The following is a 26943-nucleotide window of genomic DNA, read 5'->3' as shown; positions in this document are numbered from 1 at the left end:
TGAAATAATCATATGGACTTGAGCATTTACAGAAATCATTACCCTCTGGAAGTATATTCAGTTAGATGTTATGTAATATCCAGAATTTGGAAACCCTTTCCCCATAAATATATTTCAGTGTGACTTTCCGGTTATTTAACTGAGTGGTTCAGTGTAATGAAGTGACAGTCTCATCACCTCACCTCATCTACGCCTGATGCCCAGTGTGGACACAGACCACCAACAAGCACTCTCAAGCCATCTTGGTCCTGCGCCATTCGCTCCAGCTGTCCCCAGGTGCCGCTTGTCCTCTTCATGTCTACCTCAAGGTCACGGTGCCACATATTTCTTGGACGGCCTCTTTTCCTTTTCTCCTGCAGGTCCCACGTGAGGGCTTGTCTTGTAGCGCTTGATGCAGCCTTGTGGAGCATGTGGCCGATCCATCTCCTGCGTGTTTAGGGGATCTCTTCTTCTGAAGGCCGCTGTTTTGTTCGTTCCCACTGTTCTTCGGTAGTGCTCACACTGTTGAATGCCTTCTCGTGGTCAATGAAGTTGACGAAGAGGGGCGAGTTCCACCAGGGCTGTTCAAAGACAGTGCTCAGCATTGCTGTCGGTTCAGTGCAAGATCTGGGAGTGTTTCCCTTTCGTGAGCACGCTTTGTGCTAGTGGTGAGGGCGAGGAGTTGATGTGCAAAGAAACGAATACCAAGTGGGAAGTAGTTTCATCCATACCTCGCGACAAACTTGTTCTGAAGGCTGCCTAACCTTGACTTTCGAGAATCTGGCCATTCTTTCCGTGAGGTGGAAAAAAGAAACGCACCTTCATAGTGTATCTCGAGAGAACTCGCTTCACTAGTGTATAAGAAACGTGCCTCTGTCCTTGAGGAAGCCAGTTTGCTGATCTGGGATTTGGGAATCAATATAGTCACCTTCATTGCGTTCAGTAGGACATGGTTAACATGTCAACAGTGTCCTTCATTCTGTTCAGTAGGACATGGTTAATGTGTCAACAGTGTCTTTCATTCTGTTCAGTAGGACATGGTTAACGTGTCAACAGTGTCCTTCATTGTGTTCAGTAGGACATGGTTAACACGTCAACAGTGTCCTTCATTGTGTTCAGTAGGACATGGTTAACGTGTCAACAGTGTCCTTCATTGTGTTCAGTAGGACATGGTTAACGTGTCAACAGTGTCCTTCATTCTGTTCAGTAGGACATGGTTAATGTGTCAACAGTGTCCTTCATTCTGTTCAGTAGGATGTTGGTTGGAAATGACGTCGATATTTGTTTGATTTACAAAGCTTCGTGCTCTACATATCATGCTAGACTTACGGCCGCTTCCTCTCTCTGCCTTTATTTCTTTGAGGCGATCGATGGTGTGATGGCCTTGTACCTGTTCTTTTTGATATTCTTTAACTTTTCTGAGGATTTCCGATTTTCCTAGATGTAGGCCGCTCGTCAGTTGTTGTTGCGTTACCAGCAAGTCTGTCAGCTCGTTCATTTCCCCGGGCAGTATGACCATGTAAGTTTTTAACAACCAAAAACTAAGTTTCATTTTTCATCCAGATTGTTTTTAACAACATTCTACGGTTTTTTTTTTGTTTGTTTTGGTTTTTTTATTTTTTTTGTTTTGTTTTTTCTTTTATCCATTTTCTGTTTTACCGGCTCATATTTCATGACTTTTATTTATTTATTTATTTCATTATTAGTATTTTTTTTATACGTTGATATTTTTGTTTTATTATATTCTAAATTCCTACTCTTCACATTTTGGGCGTGCCCGGAGACTCGAACTCACAGCCTTCTGATTGTGAGAACGGCGATCACCCAACTGAGCCATGCAGGCACCCGATGAATACGGCCAAAAAGATGTTTTTATCATCAGTGATGAACTGTGCTCAGTGTGCAAGAAGACAAGCAAATGGAATGGCGAGAATGATGGGGGGGGGATGGGTGGCGAGAGAAGTGGAGAGAGAGAGAGTAACCGGGAAAACAAAGAGACAGACGGACAGACATATAGACAGACATAGAGTAACGTAGAAAATACACACACACACACACACACACAGAGAAATGGTCAAAGGGAAGAAACTCAGACAGTGGTAATAGCAGAGAAAGTTTTATTTCGATAGTCTCCCATATATGAACTGGAGATGGCCCTCCCGTTCAAGACAGTGCTCATCCAGTTAAGCTGTTTCTCTCTTTAAAGAATTGCCCAGCTGCTAAGCTAGTAAATTGTGGTAATTTTCTTTTCTTCCCCCCCCCCCCCCCCCTCTAGCTATTAAGCTAGTTTTCTCTCATCTCACCTCACACTTTTTTGTGTTGTTGTGTGGTGTCATGTGTTGTTTTGGGGTTAAATGTTTTCTCTCAGCTTTTAAATATTTTGCTGGTAGTGTTGTGTGTTTTGTTTTAGGTTTTTATTTTTATTTTATTATTTTAAAAGTCTCTTTGTGTTGTTATGCGGTGTTTGTGTTGTTTGGGTTGTTGTTGTTGTTGTTTGTATCGGAAGTGAAGCGAGGGAAGGGGTGGCGGTGTTGCAGGGCAGTGTGGTGATGGTGTGCCTGGACAACTCTCCGGAGAGGCTGGTCTGCGAGCTGGGTGTGCTCTACGCGGGCGCTGTCTGCGTCAACGGCCTCTGCCACATGACGGACGGCTCGGACCTCCTGCACTGCTTACGTCACTCTAAAGCCAGCGCCATCTTGCTGGACCCTGACGTCACCAGCGGTCCGTGGGCCCCTCTTCGCCGTGTTGTGAAGCGAGCTGATGACGGCACTGTGACGTCAGAGAAGCTGCCCTACCTGAAGCACGTAGAATTCGTCAAGCGTCATCCAGGGAAGGTGTTCCTGGGACAGTTAGAGACGTACCCGGGGTGGGTGATGGAAAGCGAGGTCGGGAGAGAGGACGGGTGTTTCGTGTTCACCACGTCCGGCACGACGGGCCTCCCCAAGCTGGTGCTGAAGACCCACGGCGACTTCGTCACGGCCCTGGAGCAGTGGACCAGGGGCGTGCCCCCCTCCCCCTCCCGCCGCGCCGCGCGCTATCAGGACACCCACCTGGGCACCAGCGGCGGGAACGTGACCGTCGCTCTCATGCTGAACGAGACTCGCGTGCTGTGCGACGTGCGCGCCGGCCTTCCCCAGGACAGGGCGCTGTTCGTGGCCAGCTGCTTGGGAGAGGAGAAATGCACCAAGGCTACGCTGAGTCCCGCTGACGTGTTGAACATCCGGCAGCGTTACACACAGCCGTCCGACAACCACCACCTCAAGCCCATGCCGTGGCTCAGTCCTCTGGAGGTGGTCAGCCTGGGCGGACAGCCCGTCACGAGCAGGGCAGTGGAGGCAGCCCTGGGTATGGCCCGGGCGGTGATGGTCTACTACGGCTGCACGGAGTTGGGGCTGGTGTCGGTGGGCATTGTGACGGAGGGGGGCAGCTTCCGGGACTACAACGTGGGTCACCCGCTCCCTGGAGTGCAGGTCAAGGTCGTCGATGAGAAGACTGGGACACCTGTGGCAGCTGGAGAGGTGTGTTGTGTTGGTGTTTTGTTGCGTTGTGTTGTGGAATGTGTGTGTGTTGTGTTGGTGTTTTGTTGCGTTGTGTTGTGGAATGTGTGTGTGTTGTGTTGTGTGGTGCGTGTGCTGTGTGTGTATGTGTGTGTGTTCTGCGTGTGTGTGTGTGTGTTTTGTTTGTTTGTTTTTTGGTATGTGTAGGTGCGTTTTTCTATGTGTGTATGTGAGAGAGAGACAGAGACACAGAAAGAGAGAGAGAGAGAGGGAGGGACGAAGGTGTTGTGTTATGACCCTTCTAAGACAGGGGCCATTTTCACTCTCCTTTACGAGAGAGAGTCATTTATCGAAATTCCTGTGTGGATTTAAACGGGTTTTTTTTGTTTTTTTTTTTAAATGGTAAAGGGTCAAGGGTCACCGTATACAATAATTGTTTAGTGCTCTTCACAATTTCTACAGGAGAAAAATCACAGTCCATTAAGTACAGTACCTAGCTGTGTGTTAGTGTGACGTTTCTTCTAGAACTGCAGCACCTAGCTGTGTGATGTTTCCACAAGACACACACACACACACACACACACACAGAGTACCTCACTGTGTGATGTTTCCACAGACGCACACACACACACTATTTCGCTGTGTGATGTTTCCACAAGACACACACACACACAGTACCTCGCTGTGTGATATTTCCACAAGACGCACACACACACACACTATTTCACTGTGTGATGTTTCCACAACACACACACACACACACACTATCTCGCTGTGTGATGTTTCCACAAGACACACACACACTATCTCGCTGTGTGATGTTTCCACAAGACACACACACACTATCTCGTTGTGTGATGTTTCCACAAGACGCACACACACACACACTATCTCGCTGTGTGATGTTTCCACAAGACACACACGCATTATCTCGTTGTGTGATGTTTCCACAAGACACACACACACACACACACTATCTCGCTGTGTGATGTTTCCACAAGACACACACACACCCACTATCTCGCTGTGTGATGTTTCCACAAGACACACACACACACACTATCTCGCTGTGTGATGTTTCCACAAGACCCCCACACACACAGTACCCCACTCTCTGTCTCCCAGATTGGCCAGGTGCTCCTCAAGCACCCCGGTGCCCTGAAGGACTACCTGCACGACTCCACCGACCCCAGTGCTCCCCAAGCCCCAGACTTCACGGCGGACGGGTTTTACCCCACGGGGGACAGAGGTAAGGTGAACAGCAACAACACCCTCACCATCTTCGGCCGTATCGGTGAGAGCGTGATCCTGAGAGGTTCCCGGGTCTGCTACCCTCATGCGCTGGAAGCTGCCCTCAGCACGTGCCCAGGGGTGGCCGACGTCATCGTTGTCGGCGTACCGGATCCTCTGGTGTTCGAGGAGTTTTGCGCATGCGTGGTGCTGCAGGAAGGGGTGAGCTTGAAGGATGTGGAGAAGGAGGTGGAGAAGAAGGTTGCGGGGCCTGGTCAGACGCTGTGCCCGCTCGCCCCTCGCCACTACGTGCAGTTCGAGGCCCTGCCACAGCTGTACACGGGTCGTCCTCACCGTCGGCAGATCAAGGAGATTGCGAAACGGCGGCTGAAGATTAAGTAGACTTGAGGAACGATGGTCTACATCAAACAGCAGATTATTCACATTGTTCAGGAAGTTTTGTTTAAAAAAGTGTCTTAAAAACAGCTGCGTGCAATTATTTGTGATGTGTGTTGGAATAGACAAACAGAAACATTCGGGATTCACATGTTGAAATAAATTTTTTCTATCCATATTTTTTCTGATCTAATTGTTTTTAAGAAAATATATTTATCCTTTTTTGTGTGTGATTTTAACTGAAAAAAACACATTTGTGATGGAAATCAAAGACTAACATTAAAAAAACACTTAAAATTGAGTTAATTGTCAGCATTTTTTCATAAATCTTTATTGGAGTAATGGTGTGTGATTCCTGGTTCAATTTACCAGTATGTTAGCCAGACTTAAAAGTATATATATTATTTTTTTTTTAAAAAGTAATGACTTAAAAATAATTTGGTTAACATTTTTTGTGAAAGTAAAACTTGTCATTGAACATACATGTTTGTGGCAAGTGAGATTCAGCATCTGCTTTGCTGTCATTGTAAGAAAATGTCTATTGTTAAACAATGACTATGAATGCAACATTTACATGGAATGTAAAAGCTTATTTTGTCACTTTAGAAAATAATTGTTTTTTTTCTTTTCATTCTCTGTGTGTGTTGGCTTTGTTTCATGATTGAGTTATTTGTGATATCTCACATACCTCAAAATAGTTGAAAGAATGAAATAAAAAGTTAACAGAAAAAAATACCTTGATTATCCTGGAAGTGACCACAGCAATTAAATAACCGGTTTTTCTTCTGCTACCTCAGCTCTTGGTCTCCTAACTGTTCTTGCTACTTTACCCTGTGTTAAATAAAAGTGGATAAATCTGTGCAAGGTTTTGGTAGGTCACAGAGAGTTGCAAGAAAATAACCATTGACTGATTGGGGCAGCATTGCATCAAATATTTCGATGTGTGCAATATACGGCAATTTGTGTCAGTGTCATGCAATTATTGAATTTCTGATTAATAATTGCCAGGATACTTGACTGCGTTTTGTGATTAGTTATTGAATATGGTCTTTTGTGATAAGTAATTGTCTGAATACATTGCTGTCTTGTGTGATTAATGATTGTCTGAATAGTTTAATGTTGTGTGATTAATGATTGAAGACTTTACTGTCTTTTTTTATCATTAATGACTGAATACTTTACTGTCTTATGTAATTAATGATTGTCTGAAAACCTGTCTTGTGTGATTAATGATTGTCTGAATACTGTCTTGTGTGTGTAATGATTATGTGAATAGTTTACTCTCTTTTGTGATTAACAATTGAATACTTTACTGTCTTGTTCGATTAATGGTTGTCAAAATACTTTCATGTCTTGTGTGATTAATGGTTGTCCATATACTGTACTGTGCTTCACTGTGCTATGTGATGATTTTTAACAGGTCATCTATTGTGGTGGGGCTGTTATAGTGTGTTTCATCATGTATGGTACTGGGGGTTTCAAAAGTTTCCTCTTTCCAGCTCAGTGCACACCTTTTGAGTTCTCCTTGTGCCATACACTGGCAGCGTCTTCACAAGGTGCCATTATGCTCTTGACAGTACCCAAAACCTTGTTGAAAATCTGGTGTATACAGTTACAATAAAACTGAGAAAACTGATCAACATTGCTGTTGTTGTTTGCATCTGTGTATGTGTACTCTTTGTGTGTGTGAGTGTTTGAATGAACTTCATGTTACTGAGAGATTTCAATACTGACAAATTGGTTATTTCTGTAGCAAATCCTCTCTACACCCTCTGCACTCTGGATCCATGTACCCAGGGGATATATATATATGTAATGAATTATCCATTATAATAATGAACAATTCTGTTATCTTTTATCACAACACATTTCTCCATGTGAAATTCAGGCTGCTCTCTCCTCAGGTAGTGTGTCACCACTTTGCAATGCCAGCTATTCATTTTTTTCCCTCTGTCTGAAAGTGTGTAGAGTGCTGAAACAGCTTTGGCTTTCTCCTTCTGATTCATGCAGAACAGACATGCCTGTGACATGACCCTGTGGGAAAATCATCAGCATGTTGAGTCATCATCACCCTCAATGCAAAGAAAACTAAAAAATCATCTAGCTGTTTTCTTCACCGAAAAACATTTTATTCTCTCCAAAGCGCAAGATATTGTGCAGTAGCTGTTACATAACCAATGTGAATACAACTTTACCACTGTCTACATCATTCTGTCCATTCCCAGAACAAAGAATATATCTACAAGTAACAACAACAGAACTAATCTGTCAATATCAGTTACTGAAAACAGTATTATAGAACCAATATGAATCACAATGCCAGTTACTTTGTGTTATGGCACAAGTCAGAGTATTTTTCTACACAATGAGTCGCATTCACAAAACAATCAATGTATCCACAACCTATGGCCCCTGATTATCCAAATAAAATACATCTGAGGTGGGCAAATGAAATAAGCTCTATTACTGTATTAGATTTTAGGGATAGTGTTTTCACCTGAAGACCTAATCACTGATGCGGTTACGTTCATTCAAACCACCCAACACATGAATGTGGGGTGTTTTTTCTTCTTCATTTACCATCTAGAGCATTAACAACAAAAAATGTACTGGAAATAAGGAGTATGAGTTATCAATTGTCCAAGAAAGGTGCACACAAGGGCTAATTAACAACTTTAGTCCTGTCAGTATTCAGTCAGTCAGGATTTCTTGTGCTGTAACTGCTTTGTTGTTTCTTCTTTGGTTTCTTAGCTTTTCGTTCCCTCTTTGGACTTTGACTGTCCATCATACACATTAAATGTATAACTATAAGTGGGACAGTAGTGTAAAACCCAAGACAATCAATGGACTGAACTACTGCATCAGAAAAAAGTTTGAGAAGTGACAAGGTTCTGCTCTCAAAAACTGTCCAATTCTTTGATATGCTGTTATACAGTAACAAAATAACCAACACTGTTCTTTCTCTGTCTCTGGACCTTGCAATTGGAATGAACTTCCTCTTTCACTTCGTCAAGTCTCCACACTCAACTCTTTCAAGTCTGGCCTAAAACCCACCTCTTCCCAAAATAGCCTCCCTTGCCTTCCTCTTCCTTGTCTTTAGTTTCTACAGTTTTAGAGTTATGCATGTGTGTGAATGACTGGTGCGAAAGCGCTTTGATTTGTCTCTGCACAAGATTCAGCGCTATATAAATACCATTATTATTATTATTACTGTTTCTAGGGCTCAGCATACAAAGGTGGGGCCAAGTCTTGTCCATCTCCTGTTTTTAACCTTCCCCGATAGCAGTCACCCATTACCACCTAGGTGGAGTGAGGAAAATAGGGTACAGTGCCTTTCCCAAGAACACAACATACTGAAATGTGGCATCAAACCCTGATCACTGGAGGACACTGGACCAGAAGTCCAATACATGCAGCATCTGCCACTGATACTGCCATGGGCAAAGAAAATGGGCATGTTGCATATGCCACCTCAGACTGATTTTTGTACCCTATTACAAAGTAAGCTATCAAATTAATTACCTTCAAGAGGTCAACAGGGTTCAGTATACAATGCAGTGCACTGGCAATGCTCAAGAAACAGCATTCACCCATTAACAACAGACAAAAGGACAGTATGAACATTCAGCTGCCAATTCTACTTTTTTTCTTTTTCTTTTTTTTTTTTCTTCTCAACTTCTCGCTATTCTTCATGACATGCTAAGGCATAGGTAATACACATATATAACTTTTTTGTCTTTTGCTTCTTGTTTCTATGAGTGAAAGAGATTATGAACCTCTCCAATGAGAGGGATGAAGGAGTGAAGGGAGCAAGTTGATACGAATTAGAGATGACTGCATGTCTGAAAACATTTTGTGAAAAGGATGTATGCACATCATTCTTCTCCTAACCATTGCAGACACGTAACAAACGAACAAAGTTATCAAAACTGAATTATCCACATGGGAGTGGGAGTAAGCACCATTGTTAACCCTGGACTAAAAACATTCTCAATCACCTCTGTCCTGCATCCAAGAATTCAGAAACCAACCAGGGAGCAAATTCAACCACTAAACCAAAACTGCTGTCACTGCTTTCAAACATATTTCTTGGAGAACTAATAATATCAGACATCAGATCAACTGTCAGCAAATATACAAATTTCATCCTCACTTTATAATGAAGAACTGAAAAATTCAGCAAGAAGATCAACATCAACAAATCTCAGCACCAAAACAGAAAAACAAAAAGTCTTGAAAAAAACACCAAAAAACAAAAACAAAAAAACAACAACAAAAAAACAAACAACTCACATAATAAAAACCCAAACAAATTCTGTCCCTCTCTGTCTCATCATGCAATTCTCCCATGTCAATCTTTCTTTTCATCAACAGTATAAGGAGAGAAGTGGTGAGGGTGAGAGAGAGAGAGAGAAAGAGAGAGAGAGAGAGAGAGAGAGACAACCTGAAAGAAAGAGAAAACAAGACTAAATATGCACACACACACTTAAAACAAAAAAAGAAAGAAAGAAAAAAAAAAAAAAAAAAAAAAAAAAAGAATCTATGGTGGTAACCTGAACTGGAGTTAGGTTGAAAGGTAAAAGGTCCCATTGCACTTTAGGGCCATCTGGGCAGTTATTTCACATCCAACATGTTTAGGGCTTGGCAAAACAAGGCAGTGCCGTTTTCACATCACCCAAAGCCACGAAAACAAAAACAGCACAAAACAAACAGAATCAAAATGGTTAGAACCTGTGCTTTGAGTTAATCAGCTGGTAGGAAGTTTGGCATTATGCATTTGTCTGCCTCATCCAGTCACAAAGTGGCAGCAGCTGTCACTGCATTATGTCAAAATCACCATATAATATATGAATCACTGCATATGTCACAGTCACTGCATATGTCACAATCACCACATTGCATCACAATCACTGCACATGTCACAATCAGATTATGTCAAAATCGTCACCCAATTACATCACAATTACCACATACGTCACAATTACCATACGATGTCACTATCACTTCCTTACGTCACAATATGGTGTTATGTCACTATCACCATCTTATGTCACAATCACATTTCCAGACGATGAATAAAGACTGACCCACTGCCAAACATGATCAGTATGTACATCATATACAAGGCATCATCCACCTTATTTCCTGTCACTGGTTCTGTAAGGCATTGAGTACAGTATCCTGTCAACTTCCAATGCAGTGAGATCACCCACAGCAGAATGACAGGACAGTATCCTGTCAATTTCCAATGCAGTGAGATCACCCACAGCAGAATGACAGGACAGTATCCTGTCAACTTCCAATGCAGTGAGATCACCCACAGCAGAATGACAGTACAGTACCCTGTCAACTTCCAATGCAGTTAGATCACCCACAGCAGAATGACAGGACAGTATCCTGTCAGTTTCCAATGCAGTGAGATCACCCACAGCAGAATGACAGGACAGTATCCTGTCAACTTCCAATGCAGTGAGATCACCCACAGCAGAATGACAGGACAGTATCCTGTCAACTTCCAATGCAGTGAGATCACCCACAGCAGAATGACAGGACAGTATCCTGTCAATTTCCAATGCAGTGAGATCACCCACAGCAGAATGACAGGACAGTATCCTGTCAACTTCCAATGCAGTGAGATCACCTACAGCAGAATGACAGGACAGTATCCTGTCAACTTCCAATGCAGTGAGATCACCCACAGCAGAATGACAGGACAGTATCCTGTCAACTTCCAATGCAGTGAGATCACCCACAGCAGAATGACAGGACAGTATCCTGTCAACTTCCAATGCAGTGAGATCACCCACAGCAGAATGACAGGACAGTATCCTGTCAACTTCCAATGCAGTGAGATCACCCACAGCAGAATGACAGGACAGTATCCTGTCAATTTCCAATGCAGTGAGATCACCCACAGCAGAATGACAGGACAGTATCCTGTCAACTTCCAATGCAGTGAGATCACCCACAGCAGAATGACAGGACGGTATCCTGTCAACTTCCAATGCAGTGAGATCACCCACAGCAGAATGACAATCGATCTGATCTGAGCTCATAAAAAACCACCAACAACCTCTCTGTTTTCGTTCACACACACTGAAGTACACTGACTCTTTTCAGCAGTGTCAAGCACATGCCATTAGTGTTTGTAATGTATGTGAAATAAAGACAGCCTCTGAAATGAGGTATACTAAACTGCCTAAACCTGCAAACACATGTAGACTTTTATCATGTTATAAGTCTTTTGAAGTAGTGTTCCACAATGCACTTTTTATATGAGCCATCCACTGGTGCAGTCTGGTGTTAAAAACAAAAAAACCCAACAAAACACACACACACACAAATAAAAGGACAGTTACTATTTCATATTAATGCCAAATATTTCATTACAAAAAAACAACAACAATAAAAAAACACAAGAAAACTAAACTTCATTTCACTATGCATCTTTTTCATTGCTCATGTATGATGGGTGGAGGGTGCTGGTGGGGGGGGGTGGGGGGGGCGAGGGGCGTAATTTGATCCTGGTATTTCCATTAACAGAAGAACAGAAAGTTAGTATTCCCATTTTGAGGCTGTCTTTAGCTTACTGACAACAAATAAGGACTACCGCAACTTTTATCCAAACCTGATATGTTCATGTTAAAATGTCAGACGCAGAGCCTGCACTGTTGTTCCAAGTCTATGATGAGTATCTTAACAAACAAACAAAACAGCAACTCTTGAGCCTTATCACTTGAATGTACCCTGTGGGCAGGCAGGTAGCTGTCATCAGCCCACCTTCGAACAATGTTTTTTTCGTTGTGTTTTGTTGTTGTTTGTCTGCCACTCCTGGAACAGTTCACACACTTCACAACAACCTTGACAATAGCTTTCATTATACACAACATGTACAAAGACTTTCATCATCAGCTTAAGACTTCCGACAAAAACTTACAGCATAAGCTGAAGATGTTCCATCAAACTTTCAACATTCACAGCTGCCATTCTCAGCGGATTATGTGAAAGCTGAGGCTGACAAGCGTCACTGGTATCTCAACCAAAACACATTTTGAACCGCCTCACCTCTGACACACACACAGAAAAACATACACACACATATATACAGACACACACACAGTTTGTGTGGAAGAAGACTGAAGCCAGCTAACAAGAAAAATAGATTCTTTCCATTCAGCAAACAAAAGGAAATAGAAGAATAAATCTTCTCCTTTCAGCTAGCACATAGAACAAGGAGAACAGATTCTTTCAATGAAGCAAGCAAATGGAACAAGGGAAACAGATAATCTCCCTTTACCAAGCAAATGGCACAAAACCTATTTGAAAAAGAGGGATAAATCCTCTCCATTCAGCAAGCAGACAGAAAAAATGGAACAGATTCTTTCCGTTTCCCAAGTAGATGGAACAAACGGGATAAAAAGACTTTCCCAACAGCAGTAGAACAAAAAGATCATATACCTTACATTTAGCAGAGGTGGAACAGATTTTCCCTTCAGCAAGCAGAAAGAACAAGACAGATAGATTCTCTCCAAGCCAATGGAACAAGAGTGGTAGATAGATTCTTTCCCTTTAAAAAGCAGAAGGAACAATAAAAGGTATATATATATATTTTTTTTTCTTCTCTCCCTTGAGCAAGCAGACAGAAATATGAGTCAAGAGCATTTCAACTTGCACTGAATGAACACAATTTCCCTAGTAATTCAAAAAGAAAATAAGGGACAGTACTTTTGGATGGAGAACAAAGAAAGATGACGACACAAACAAGACAAAGAAGTGATATGTTTTCACCTAAAGGTCTAGTCCTCAAACTGCCTCAAAATGAACTGTCATAAGTTTTGATTTGTACACATGATTAAAAAACCCCCCAAAAAACAAAAACAAAAAAACCCCTAAAAATGAATGATACCTCTTTCAGATCCACACCATCCCTTTTTCTCTCTGCATCAGCATGGAACCTGTTCCTCCTCCTTTTTTTTTTTAATATAGGAAAGAAAGTGCATTACAACCATTGCACCATGCTGATTCTTCATTATATTCCAGGTGCCCATTTTCCCCTTCTCTGACAGGCCTTACATTCTGTGAAGATTTGTGCACTCTGTTGGGAAAGCTTGGAATTATTCTTTGTCCTCCAATGCAGCAGGAGGATCACTGAAGGTCTAGGATTACGTCCACCAATATAAAATTCTAACTCCTGTGGTAATAAATCTGGTCAAACAATACTGTATGTTAATAAAACAATGTGTGTATTTAGTAATAGACAATGATTACCATAACAAGAGAGAGAAATTTAACTCAAAATTGAGAGAGAGAGAGGGAGAGAAAAACAAAAACAGACAGGGGCAGAGAGATGCAGGATGGAAACTGTAGGAAATCTGACTGGGAGGCTGCCTAAGTGTTGTAGTATTCCACAGCTTTTGGAACAGGTGGAAGTCAAATACGCAGAAGATAAATACGTGCGTTAAAGATCCTGTAATCCATGTCAGCATTCAAACAAGAACATACCCAGCATGCACACCCCTGAAAACGGAGTATGGCTGCCTACATGGTGGGGTAAATGAACAAAACGGTTATACACGTCAAATGTTACATGTCTGTCTGAGTGTGTATGTGTGCGTGCCTGAAATCTGATTGAATGACACAGGAAACAAGTGATGAGCGCCCAGTGGCAGCCGTCAGTCGACTCTACCCAGGTAGAATGCCTGTTGTGCAAATGACCCAGTGTTTGTAAAGCGCTTAGAGCTTGGTCTTGACCAAGTATAGGCGCTATATAAGAATCCATATCAATCAATCAAAGTCAGTCACATGTTTTATGGCACGAGTTACATGACTCACACGCAACACTTTCACAGTGTGGAAATTAATGTCTTTGATTTTCGTTGTCATTTCCCATTTGTTCCTTAAATCCTGTCCCTTTTTTTGTGATTCTATCTTGTTTTTTTCTAATTGCTTCTGGTGTCTTTAAAATGGAATAATTCTATAGTAATCAATGTAAATGTGAATGAAAAACTGTTTACAAGTACCATTTAAAGTGCTGTTTGTGCAAGCTAAAAAAACACCCTTATCATTTTTTGTGTGACTGATCAAATCATTACCCTTTTAGTGTCTGATGTCAGAATTCATAGTATTTACTTCAATGATAATAATTCACACCCTTATCGTAGATTATAATCATTCACAGATGTTGAAATATGTTGTTCTGTAATAATATTGTACAACTTGCATCTTCTAAGAGGAAAGAATCTTCTATAAAGCAGGGTTGGGGAAAAAAAAGACCACCTCTGACATTTGATGTTCGGTGACTCTCTTTGCTTCTCAAGTTCTCTGGGCCTTTAGTGGCATGTGATTTGTCTATTTGATAATTAAATGCGATTTTTCCCTTTGCTCTTTTAGATACTTGGTCCAACTAAGAACAGAACTGGAAGACTGCAGAGAAGAGGAATGACATGCCTGTCAAAGTGATACAAATGTAAAAAACCAAGAGGGAAGACAACAGAAAAAAAGAGAACTTGAATCACTGCATATCACCCGTGATACTTTCTCAACCGCAGAGCTGTGATGTCTGCACATATCGCAATCAGTGTCTGTCATACTAAATTCCCCTCCCCTCCCAACTCACTCCTTTAAGACAATCCTTTAATCTTAAGCAAGGAAGCAATATGAAAAACTGCTTTGGTGGAAAGTCAACAAAATGAACAGCAGAAGAACAACAACAGCGATGAAACACGAACAAATGAAACCAAGCAATAAGCAGCTGTGTATCTCTACAACAGAACTCTTGTTGTTTCATTCACAAGCAAAGTATGAAATTTCAGCTTAAGTACAAAAGGGAGAAAAAATATGCGCAAAAAGTTTCAATATGGAAACGTACCAAGAAAACAAAAACAAATAAGAGTTACTCGTATATATATATATCTCTCTGATACAAAACACCATGATAGTTAAACAACGATCATGATACTCCAACAACCATGGCAAGGGGTGTGGACGGCTGGTGGGTGGTGAGTCATCAAAACAGATATGTGGTGGGATAGCTCCGATACATCTCCTTCACAATCTCTGCCGACAGACTACTGGCCAGGAAGCGGGACTGCTCCAGAGGGTAGCTGTTCATGTGGTCCGACATGGGCTGGGGGTCTGCCGGGTGCTCCATGCTGGGAAATGTGCGCTCCATCCCACGCATCATCGCCGCCGGCATCACCGAGTGGTTCGTCATTGGAGAGTGCATGGGCATGGGGGAGTGCGTGGGCATTGGGGAGGGTGTTGGCATGGGCGAGTGTGTTGGCATGGGAGAGTGTGTGGGCATGGGCGAGTGTGTGGGCATTGGTGAGTGCGTTGGCATTGGTGAGTGTGTAGGCATGGGTGAGTGTGTCGGCATGGGGGAGTGTGTGGGCATTGGTGAGTGTGTGGGTAAAGTGTTGTGCGAGGGCATGGAGGAGTGCGTGGACATGGATGTGGGCATGTGGGCCCCCACAGGGGCCTGGCCCGGGTGGTGCCCCCCGTGGAAGCTGTTCAGGTGAGGCAGGTAGCGGGCTTGGTCGTGGGGGGGCAGGTGGCCATGGCCGTGACCGCCCATGTCCAGGGGGGACGACTCCTGGCTGTGGTGCTGATGATGATGATGGTGGCTGACCTGGCTCACAACCCCTCCCATCCCTCCCCCCGCCTCCTTGTGGTAGTGACGACCCACCACGTACTGCTCCTCCTCCGACAGACGGTCATTCTCCAGCGCCACCTGGCTGGGTGGGGTGGAGTGCGACCCGTTCTCACTGTCCACAAACCTGGGTCGGCTCAGATTGCTGTCCAGGTCCAGAATGGTCGGCTGGTTTTGGGAAACGCTGTTTGCCTGAGTCGTCACCGCCGACACGACCACAGGTTGGTTGCTGACGTCTTTGTTGTCAGCCTTCTCCACCAGGGGGAGTGTCTGTGAGGGCAGCCAGGCGGCCCCCCCGCCCGGCACGTCTGCGGTGTGGTGGTTGAGGTTGATGTGGCGCACCAGGCGGTGGTGCACACGGAAGATGGCAGAGCAGACGGGACACTTGAGGTAGTTCATGCACCGCTTCTCGTGCCGCTTGCGGTTGTGCTCCGAGTTGAACTTCTTGCCGCACAGGCGGCAGGCCAGGTCCTTGACCTCGTTGTGGCTGGTCATGTGGGTCTTGAGGTTGATGCGCTGGTAGAAGGCCTTGCCGCACATGTTGCAGATGAAGTCCTTTTGACCCTTGTGCATCTTCTCGTGGCTGTACCTGTTGGGAGGGAAGAACAACCAGCATGCAGTCTTCATTCAGAGACGCTGTACAGACATGCTGTACTTTACTGTAAGACCTCTTAATTATCTCATGCTTCATTCATAAACGTTAACACTGATACACTGGTCTATTCTGCAGGACCATTAACTCTTTTGCCACAAAGATTCTGTGTGAAAAACACTCCCCAGCGCTTAATATCATAGACTCAACCCTAGTCAGTTTCCTCTTACACAGTGAACTGCTGCAGCTGTGAAGCTTTGTTACAATGTGAAAAATGGTCCATTTAACATGACCCCTTTATGTCAACTTAAGTTGCCTGGGGCAGTGATCTGTCAATTTAATTTCCTATGGCAGTGAAAGAGTCAATAATCTCTGTTGAAAAACAACAACAACAAAGCACACAAAAAAACAACAACAACAAAAAAAAACCCACAACAACCAAAAAAAAACAAAAAAAAACCAACAACAAAAAAACCCACCAAACTGTGCTGTTCTGAAATCAGTCCAAAGAAATCATATGGAAACATGTTCCACACATTGTGTTGTGTGATTTCCTGGTCACATTCAGTTTTTGTGAGTATACTTTGTGTTGCTCTCCTTGGGAACAGCGTGTTGCCACAGTGCAGTGCCACCTGTTTTTTTCCTTCCTCCATGTCAGCAAGTTTATTTCTTCTCCACGAAACTGGATTTTCAAAAATAATTTTACCATGGACTCCTCTCTCTGTTACTATGTGTGTTTTTTTTTTTATATGTATGCACTGCACCTGCACACAGCATCTTGGTTTATGACCTCATCATAAAGACTGTAAAATATATGACATAAATAGTTTATCTGTATAATCTTTCACACTTGACTTCACTGCATTGACACCATAATACAGTTGAGGATATAATCTAAAAACCATGTTGTGAATGACTGCCTCAATCACGCAAATGAAAACTGCTTCATGATTTACATTTACATTAATTCATTATGTGGTGGTCTCAATCTTTCCTTTTTTCCTTTCTTTTTACAAGTTCCATGGTTAATATCCAGTCAGATATCTACTGCTTGTTATATCAAAATACCAGTTTAAACTTTTTCCTTGCAATATCACAGCATCTTTACCAGTAACAGTGTGCCACTATAGGGTAGGTATGGATAATTGCGTGCAAACGATTTGTATACTGCCCCACTTCGAAGCGTTCTTAACGGTTGCATTTCACAATTTAATGTCTGCTTCGATCTTTTCCTAATACCTTATTGAATATCCATTTCGAAGGACCAGTCAATTATCAGCTGTTTCTGGTTATTTCTGCGCTGTTTCTTCGCTTCGCGCACCACTGCCGACCACGGTCACAAACATACTCTCAAAATCCTAAATTCAAGGGAAGTAAGTTGTTGGACTTGAACTTCAGCACAGTTTAAAATAGTTTTATTTGACTGGATATGTTGAATACACATTACCAGTGCTGTGAGAATTTAAGAAAGCATACTGGTGACAGATGAGAACGTCAGTTTTGACAGGATTCTGCAAAATACTGATGTTTGCAATTAGACCATAGGATATTTTGACCTGAGTCTATTTGTGAAATATGCTGCACAGTTACTGAGCACTCCCAAAAGGGTGTGTTTGTGTGCGGTGTGGGGTGTGTGTGTGTTTAAATGTCTGTTTTTGTTTGTGTGCATGTGTGATCAAAACAAACAATACAACAGTCTGGAGCGATGTTCCAATCATATGTTATGTCTAATGAGTTGAAGATCTGCTTCTGTTTTAATTGTCTACATGTACCCAAAGCCATCGTTCGCAATTAGACTTGCCTGTTCGCATTTACCCTCAGGCACCCCTGCTATTTCAAACGTCCACAAAAAGTTGAAAAGAATGAGCAGACGAACTTTTCCTGGTGCAACTAGTCAGAAAAAGCCTTCAAAAACACAAGAACTAGGTTTGACTATCGCACAACATGTAATCTTTACAGTACATATGTTGAGCTGGTCGTTTTGACTGGATCGTTCGCAATTACCCATACCTACCCTATACTTTCCTTGATCTTTTTGTTTCTTCTCTTGGGGATGAAACATGACTGCAGAAATCACAACCAATTCTAATAAAAATCAATGAGTTGGGAATACTTTTTTGTAGTCTGGCCTTGGCATCATGAACACTCTGGGGTCACAGCCAAGAAGATGAACAGTAAACCAAAGCAAGCTGACACCTTTACTTACTTCACAAGCAAGCAAAATGAAATGATAAATAAATGTTGTAAGATAAATTTCTCTTGCATTACATTCACATTTTTCTTTTCTCATTTTTCATTATAATCATTTTAGTCTTGTGTATAAACTGAATTTTTTTATATATTTTTTCATTTATTTTTTGTTGGAAGAAACACAAAAAAATGACCAAAAATAAAATCTTCCTCACTTGCTCTTGTAATGCCGGAAGGTGGCCTCACAGAAGCGACACTTGTGGGGCCGCTCGTCTGTGTGGGTGACCATGTGGTTCTTCAGGTTGATCTTAGAGGGGAACTCGCGGCCACACACCTCACAGATCACAGGCTTGGGCTTCCACTGCCCGTCCCCCCCTGGCCGCCCATGGATGCAGCGCTGTTTGTGGGAGCTGATGCCAAACACCGTCCTGAAACGCTTGTGACACAGGTCGCACGCGTACTGACCTGGCACTGACAGCTTCCTGTGGAGCAACACATGGAAAGACAGTGTTAGTGAAAAGTGCAGGCAGCCTGAGGAAAGACAGTGTGAGTGAAAGGTGCAGGCAGCCTGAGGAAAGACAGTGTGAGTGAAAGGTGCAGGCAGCCTGAGGAAAGACAGTGTGAGTGAAAGGTGCAGGCAGCCTGAGGAAAGACAGTGTCAGTGAAAGGTGCAGGCAGCCTGAGGAAAGACAGTGTCAGTGAAAGGTGCAGGCAGCCTGAGGAAAGAGTGTTAGTGAAAGGTGCAGGCAGCCTGAGGAAAGACGTGTTAGTGAAAGGTGCAGGCAGCCTGAGGAAAGACAGTGTGAGTGAAAGGTGCAGGCAGCCTGAGGAAAGACAGTGTGAGTGAAAGGTGCAGGCAGCCTGAGGAAAGACAGTGAGTGAAAGGTGCAGGCAGCCTGAGGAAAGACAGTGAGTGAAAGGTGCAGGCAGCCTGAGGAAAGACAGTGTGAGTGAAAGATGCAGGCAGCCTGAGGAAAGACAGTGTCAGTGAAAGGTGCAGGCAGCCTGAGAAAGACAGTGTCAGTGAAAGGTGCAGGCAGCCTGAGGAAAGACAGTGTCAGTGAAAGGTGCAGGCAGCCTGAGAAAGACAGTGTCAGTGAAAGGTGCAGGCAGCCTGAGGAAAGACAGTGTCAGTGAAAGGTGCAGGCAGCCTGAGAAAGACAGTGTCAGTGAAAGCAGCATGTCGCCTGAAATGACAGCAAAAGAAGCACCAACAGCAGAAGCAATAACTGGAATATGCCAACCAGTACAGTGAGGTTTCTACCTTCAAATGCCAACCATCATGCTGCCTCCTGGCTTAGATGCAAAAACTGCTTCTTCTTTTTTTTTTTTTTAGCTATGCATGTACACTAAGCCTTAAAAAAGGATTTAAAAGAAGACTTAATCATGATGGTGAGATAAAAGACAAGAGGACAATGTTCACACTGCATGTCCCATCCACATGGGAGCTGTGACCTACCCATGTCCATGTGCCTTGGAATGGTTCAGCAGTTGGTTGTGGTCGGTGAACGTCGACCCACACACATCACACATGTACGGTTTCTCCCCCGTGTGTCGACAGCGCACGTGACGACGGAGACTGTTGGGACAGGTGAAGCCCCTGAACCACAAGACACACTTATGTACCGGTACACACATACAGAGTCCTGAGAGCAGGGAAAGCAGTGACACATGTATGTTCACACACACACACACAGAATCCTGAGAGCCGGGAAAGCAGTGACACACACACACACACACACAATCCTGAGAGCTGGGAAAGCAGGGACACATGTACACACACACACACACACACACACACAGAGTCCTGGGAGCAGGGAAAGCAGTAATGAACCTGAACAGTGTTCTCAGTAAGGAGTCAGACAGACAGGAGGCAGACAAACAGGGTTCAAAAAAAGTTACGAACCATTTTCTTCTTGGGGGCACGGTGAAATGATGCTGAATTTTTGGCAAACAGCAGTGTACGCAGCCAATGTTATTAGTACTTCTTATAACCAGAGATGCTTTCATGCATATACACTTCCTTTTTGTTTTCACAATGAAAGACAACAGTTTATAAACCACTTAATCACAATATGTTTTGCAAACACACTGATTTTTTAAATGCATTTTTCAACTGTTCATGGTGCACATGTACCTGAAACAAACAAGCAAACAAAAACAACCTAACCAAACAAAAAAGCCAATCATTACGTTACCAATAAACTCCCACCCATGGAAGTGGTAGGTATTCATGCACTTGCTGCAATACTCGCAGTACCAGTGTGTCTTGCAGTGCTGTAACATATCTATCTATGTGTCTGTCTATCTGTCAATGTGACTTGCAGTGATTAACATATCTATAAATCTGTTTATCTATCATCCATCCTCAAGCACTCACTGCAGTACTCATAGACAAAGAGGCTTGTGTTCCCTTGCTTCTTGCAATGCAGTAACATACCCATCTATCTGTCTCTCTATCCATCCATCCACCCTCAAGCACTCAGTTGCCACAGTACTCGCAGACAGAGGGCTTTTTGTCCCTGTGCAACTTGCAGTGCAGCACCATCACTGTTTATCTACCCATCTGTCTATCCATCTCTCTCTCCATCCATCCCTCCACCCTCACATCACTCACTTGCCGCAGTACTCGCAGACGAAAGGCTTCTTGTCACCGTGTGACTTGCGGTGCAGCACTAGACTGCTGGAGGCGCGGTACTCCTTGGGGCACAGGTCACACTTGAAGGGACGCTCGTCCGTGTGCATGCGCCTGTGCACTGTGAGGGCAGAGCGGGTGGGGAACTGCTTGCCGCAGTCATCACAGCTGTTGATCTTGTAGCGGTCCAGCCCGTGCACCTTCATCACGTGCCGTGTCAGCGTGGCGGGAGCTGAGAAGACCAGCGTGCACCCAGGTTCCTTGCATGGGTGCTTCTTGGCACGCGGTCTGCAGGGCAGGGAAAATATTGCCTGCTTTGTTTTTGTTTTTTATCAAGTGAATATCAACACCCCCCCACCCTTTCCACAAAATGGAGTATGGTTGCTCACATGGCGGGGTAAAAACAGCCAAGAATGTAAAAGCCTACTCATACATATACATATGAGTGAATAAGGGAGCTGCAGCTTAATTCTCTAACCACTAGACTCATATCCATCTCACCACCTATGTATCTACCTTTTCCATCGACATCTCTGTGGTGGCCTGGCGGTAGAGTACCCAACTAGAAAATCAGGGTGCATGGTCCAGCAGTAACCAGGATTTTTACTCCTTCCTACCACCTCAAAACAACCCACACCACTAGACCTTGTGTGGTAGTCTAGGTGCTGTGTGTGTGTGTGTGTGTGTGTGTGTGTTTGAGACAATAAACTGGAATGTGCAGCATGCACCTAGCACATGTGACAGAAATCTAAGGCAACAGCTGTCCCTGGAAAAAAAATTCTGAAGAAAACTCCAAACATACAGAACCTGTATCTACACAAGGAGACTGGGAAATCACAAAAGGGTGATGCTAAATTATGGTGACAGGCTCTCTCTGGGGAGAGCAGCCTGAGTTATAAACACATAAATCTGCTGTGACTGAAGTGTAATACGACACAATTTGTTTTTGTGTAGTTATTTTGTCTGCACTGATGTAAATGAAAACTTGACTGGGAAGTTGCTGCTTGTCCTTCATATAACTGCACCTGCATATACTGTCTTTTCCAAAACTGCGTTCAGAACTTTCGGTTATTTCAAGCAATTTCCTTAGATGACTTACAACAAATAGGCTTTCTGGCACTTCCTCAGGGGATGGACTTCTGTCATGTGACTGCCCATGTCGGTACGGCTGCTGAAGTAATCGTCACAGAACACACACTTCAGCTTGTCCATGGTCTTGAAATGGAAGTTCCGGTGCCGGTTCAGGCCGTTCAGGGAGGAGCACATCACATCACAGTCAGGACACCGGATAGACCCGTCCTCGTTCAGTATACTCTGCCATGGTTGTGAAATTAATGGTAAGGACGCAACCATCCTTGTCAAACACACTGTAATAATATTGTAAACTATCAGCACAGATCCACCTTCAATAAGTATACTCTATAATGATGTTTTAAATAAGTTCGGATCCATCCTTGTTAAGTACAATTTGCAATAATGTTTTAAATGATCCGCACAGATCCACCTTCAGTAAGTATACTATATAATGATATTGTAAATAAGTACAGAGTCATCCTTGCTAAGTACACTCTGTAATGTTATAAATGAGAAGCATGGGTCCATACTTGTTAAGTACTCCACAATTTTGTTGTAAATGATAAGCATGAGCCCACCCTTGTTAAGTACACATGTTGAGAAGGTTGTATTCTTCCAAAAACAAAAAAGAAAAAAAAAAGAGAAACTTTTACAATACATAAAAGCATCAGTTAAATAAACAAACAAAAACCTGACTGAGTAAAAAGTATACTTACTGAAAAACTGCGCTTATCTTCTTCTCCCTCCCTATCACAAACAAACAAAAACCTGATTGACTAAAAAGTATACTTACTGAAAAACTGCGCTTATCTTCTTCTCCCTCCCTATCCCTCCAGTTCTTTTTAAACAAGACTTCAACATGGTTTTTGATTAATTTGTTTTTTCAAATCTTTTTTTTTAAATTTTTTTTTACAGCATACACCACCTTCCCTCCCACAGTTGCATAAAAGTTTTCTTGTCAATAAAATGCAAATGCATACCGGCGGAAGTTCAAACTCGTCCTCTTGTAACGCCATCTTTTCCAAATCAACAGGCTCCGCCTCACTCGTCTCCTCAGCTGGAGGTGACTGCTGCTTCCTCCTCCTCCGCTTCCTCTTCCTCTTGGAGCTGACTGCCGGTGCAGCAGGTGGCCTTTTGCGTGGCCGACCTCTCCTTCTCTTCCCTTTCTTCCACTTGCAATCCCAGTCCAGGTCGTCTTCGTCATCAGCGTCTGTTTCCACGTCCAGTTCCTGACCTGCAGAGTCACTCTCTTCCCACGCCTTCTCTGCTTTGGGCTCTGTCTGACCGCCACCTTTCTCACTGTTTGTCGATCTTTTTTTGTGCTTCCTTGCCGGCTGAACGCGGGGTCTGAGCGGCGACTTGGGTTCCTGTGGTGAAGAAGGGTCTGGTTCCAGCTCTGGTGGAGAAGGCTCCGGTTCCAAGGGAGAATTAACAGGTTCTGGAGATGGAACAGCGGGTTTGGGTGGGGGGGTAGGGCTGGGAGATTTGTGCTTTGGAACAGCAAGCGAAACAACAGACTCCTCCTTTGGTGGTTCTTTCTTGGCCGAGTTATCCGACTCTGCGGGACGAGGGAGGACAATGCCGCTGGCAGCCAGCTTCTGAGCAATTTCAGCATGCATCTTTTTGTGTCTGTTGAGCTGGGCCAGGTTGGTGTAGTCCAGGTCACACTCGTCACACTTGTACTTCTTGTGCACCAGCAGCTGGTGGTCCAAGCGCTGGTGGTCGATTAGGTCACTCTTGACAAAGAACTCCAGCATGCAGATGTGGCAGCTGAAGGTCTTCACCTTTATGGGCGACTCCTTGATGTGGTTGATCATCTCCTCCGATGTGGTGTAGCCCACATTGCAGCATGGACAGAAGAATTTCTTCAGCTGCATGTCTGATTCTTCTGAGTCAGTCTGCAATCAAACATCAACAAACAATTCATCATACTGTATTTGTGTCTATATTTTTACCTCAAACATACATTTTAATTCAAGCAGACCCATGTTTATCGAACTGTAACTAGCAGTGTGAAAAAGACATACAGCAAGCCAACAGCAAGATAGACTTGTGTTAACAGAACTGTGACTAAGACACACAACCAGTCCTGATATGGCCCTGTGCAGTGGGCTGGACTATAAGCAACAAGAATAATAATAATAATAACAAAGACACACAAAAGGTAGACTGGTTTGTCCTGAGGCTGGCAGAAACCCCATCCTCTAACTCCAAGATGGTCAGTGCACGCTGTTGGTGAGCACCACAGCCCAGAAACAGTATAATCATAAAACATAAAAAAAAAACAAAAAGCACACACAAAACAACAACAACAACACTGCTAAGTTACTCTGCTTGGAAGTTGTTTCTGCCCACGACACCCCAGTATTCTGATAGAAAAAGCAATACTTGTGCCCTTTGCTGTCAGAGACAAGTGTGAAGCTGCAATGAGTAAGCTTGTACTGTTGTAGATGTCACTTTAATGGGCTTTACCAGTTCTCACAGTTACAAAACTAGATGGATCACAAATCAAATATGGGGATTATTTGACTATCAATACATTTTCGATCAATTGAAGTAAATCATTCTCCTATTCCAACATCTCAAAAGATTCTTGATAAAATTACAGCCAGATCAACTACACTTGTCACAGGCGTACCAGCAACTTGACACCAGAAAGCAGACACTTCATCAAAAATGAAAACATGTCAATGGGACAAGCACCAAAGGGTCTATCAGTACTAAATCAGTAAACGTTTCCAAATGTTTTTCCACATGCATTCTTAAATGCATGCACACTGACACACACAAACCCCCTACCCCCTCCCAACACACACACACACACACACAGAGTGCTGGACTTCAAGTCAATAATCTGTGTGAAAAAGGACTAAAACCCAATGCCAGTGGCAAACTGACTGGTTATTTTTTGAAAATTCATCACCAGTCCTTCCATGAAAACACTAAATATAATTCATAAATTTGTAATTGTTCATTCAATTTGAAAAAAAGGTAAATACTAAATAGTAAGATAACTGACAGTATAACTTTATTATCTCATAAAATGGAATTACAGTATAACCTGATTAACAATAGATAAAAGTAGGCTATTTCAATAAGAAACCTATTATGCACCCTTTTCCACATACTCATGCACACACATACACACACATACATTCTTCATCCCATGATGAAACTGAATGGCTTATACATTATGTGCTTTGTGACAGCAGATAATTCACTGTGGAAAAGCTGACAAAGTGTTAAGTGTTTCTCACAATCCTTATTTTTCTATTGTGCCATAGTCATAGTCCATTTCCACATAAATTTTGCCTTGTTACCTGGTTTAGCATACTGATAATGCCTGAAGTGTCTGTGTACCTATACATTTGTTTGAAACAAAAGGAATGTGTAATTCTTCAAAAGAATTATGTCCTTTGCAACACATAGGATGCTGCAAACAAATGATGTCCCTTGCATACAGGTACTGAATCAGAAACTTGCTGTATCAAGCAAGCCGCACACTAGCAATATCTGTGTAGCTGGCAAACACAAACATGGAATGTATGTTGGTTATATACACATTTCTTCCCCTGCACTCCTCTGTATGACTGGCAGGATGAACCTCCAGGCCTCATTTTGAACACTACTCATTCTGTCTAAATTGGGAAAATTGTGGATATTGTCTACATTGATATATAGGCCTATATCAAACGCATTAACACACTGGGCTGGGGGTAGATGATATACAACCTGACACAGTTTACCTTTCCCCTCTGACTATTGTGGGTCCTGTGACTAGTCAGACCTACGACTCTCCTCTGAATACTGAAAAGGGGAAATCACCGTGGATACTCGTGAAAATAACAGATCTAATTTCTGGAACTTGAACTGGCCCATCACGGCATCAGCAATGTGAATCAAACCTTCGAGCAACACAATGACCACAGAGTTGTATGACTATCACTATGTCATGTGTCATACAAGTTCACAATCTCAGTTCACAATCATGTTTCCCATACTCTCAAAATATGATCCCGAGGAAATTATTAAAATAATGCACATATCGTGTGAGTCTTTTAGTTTTAGGCTGCACGAGAGGCACAACAGCATCAGAATGCGTGCTGAAAAAGGCGGCCGCATAGCTATATTCTTACTGGCGGAAACGCTGGAACTGCATGTTCGGCTGCACAAAATCCTCTGTCTCACAAGAGATCTTCGGCTGAGTTTGATCTAAAACAATAATCGTTCAGTGCAAACCGCCTACTGTTTGCAAATGTTGCCAAATACCTGCACAGTCGCTGACGAATTGTTGCACTCAGGAAGGTTCCTTTTTGCACCGTGTCGACTCCATTATGCCTAGCCAAAACGGTTTTTTTGAACGACTCTTCAGCAGAAAAGGATAGTTTGTATTTTTGTCGCAATTTGTTTTTTGTGTGATAAAACAGGAACCCATACTGGTTTTAGCTATACCAATTTGGGGTTACTCGAATCGGCATGCAAATATTGCATTCTAGCTTGTCTCGCTCTGGCACATTTACCAATAAATGTGCAATATCTGCAGATTAAACAACTGCATGCAAAATTTAAATTCCCATACAAGGAAAACATTAGTTTAACATGACAAGAGTGACCTCGACCCCGCTCGCAAGCAACATGATACTGAGAGTGAACTGGGTCGTGCGAGTTGCGGCGCCGCGTGAGAAAAGTTCAAGTACAGAAC

At 43.1% G+C, this 26943-nt stretch overlaps 2 protein-coding genes across 3 annotated transcripts in view; one reads left to right on the top strand and one right to left on the bottom strand.

Moving 5' to 3' along the window:
* Window positions 1-5510, top strand: part of LOC143290236 (3-[(3aS,4S,7aS)-7a-methyl-1,5-dioxo-octahydro-1H-inden-4-yl]propanoyl:CoA ligase-like) — a 16733-nt gene extending 11223 nt beyond the window's left edge. For both annotated transcript variants that reach the window (XM_076599573.1, XM_076599572.1), the window contains exons 3-4: window positions 2517-3497; window positions 4602-5510. In XM_076599573.1, coding sequence (XP_076455688.1) covers window positions 2517-3497; window positions 4602-5108 — 1488 coding nt within the window. In that variant the 3' untranslated portion in view covers window positions 5109-5510. The remainder of the gene's footprint in view (window positions 1-2516; window positions 3498-4601) is intronic.
* A 6106-nt stretch (window positions 5511-11616) lies between these two features.
* On the bottom strand, window positions 11617-26573 carry LOC143290506 (uncharacterized). The gene is made up of 7 exons (XM_076600006.1): window positions 26511-26573; window positions 23222-24139; window positions 22267-22481; window positions 21150-21455; window positions 19992-20132; window positions 18748-19014; window positions 11617-16339 (listed from the first exon to the last, which is right to left on the bottom strand). Exons 2-7 carry the CDS (start codon window positions 24116-24118, stop codon window positions 15109-15111), a joined length of 3057 nt encoding a protein of 1018 aa, XP_076456121.1. The 5' UTR covers window positions 24119-24139; window positions 26511-26573; the 3' UTR covers window positions 11617-15108.
* Window positions 26574-26943: the final 370 nt, after the last annotated feature.

The sequence above is a fragment of the Babylonia areolata genome, chromosome 15 (genome assembly GCF_041734735.1).
Source record: "Babylonia areolata isolate BAREFJ2019XMU chromosome 15, ASM4173473v1, whole genome shotgun sequence".
NCBI lineage: Eukaryota > Metazoa > Mollusca > Gastropoda > Neogastropoda > Buccinidae > Babylonia > Babylonia areolata.
Note: the sequence above shows the minus strand (reverse complement) of the source record. Positions and strands in the feature narration are given on the sequence as shown.

Coding starts and splice junctions, on each gene's coding strand:
- LOC143290506 (XM_076600006.1), bottom strand. CDS start 24,118: ATGCAGCTGAAGAAATTCTTCTGTCCATGCTGCAATGTGGGCTACACC. Junction 20,133..21,149: donor GTCTGCGAGTACTGCGGCAA/GTGAGTGATGTG, acceptor CTTGTGGTTCAG/GGGCTTCACCTGTCCCAACA. Junction 19,015..19,991: donor TCCAAGGCACATGGACATGG/GTAGGTCACAGC, acceptor GTTGCTCCACAG/GAAGCTGTCAGTGCCAGGTC.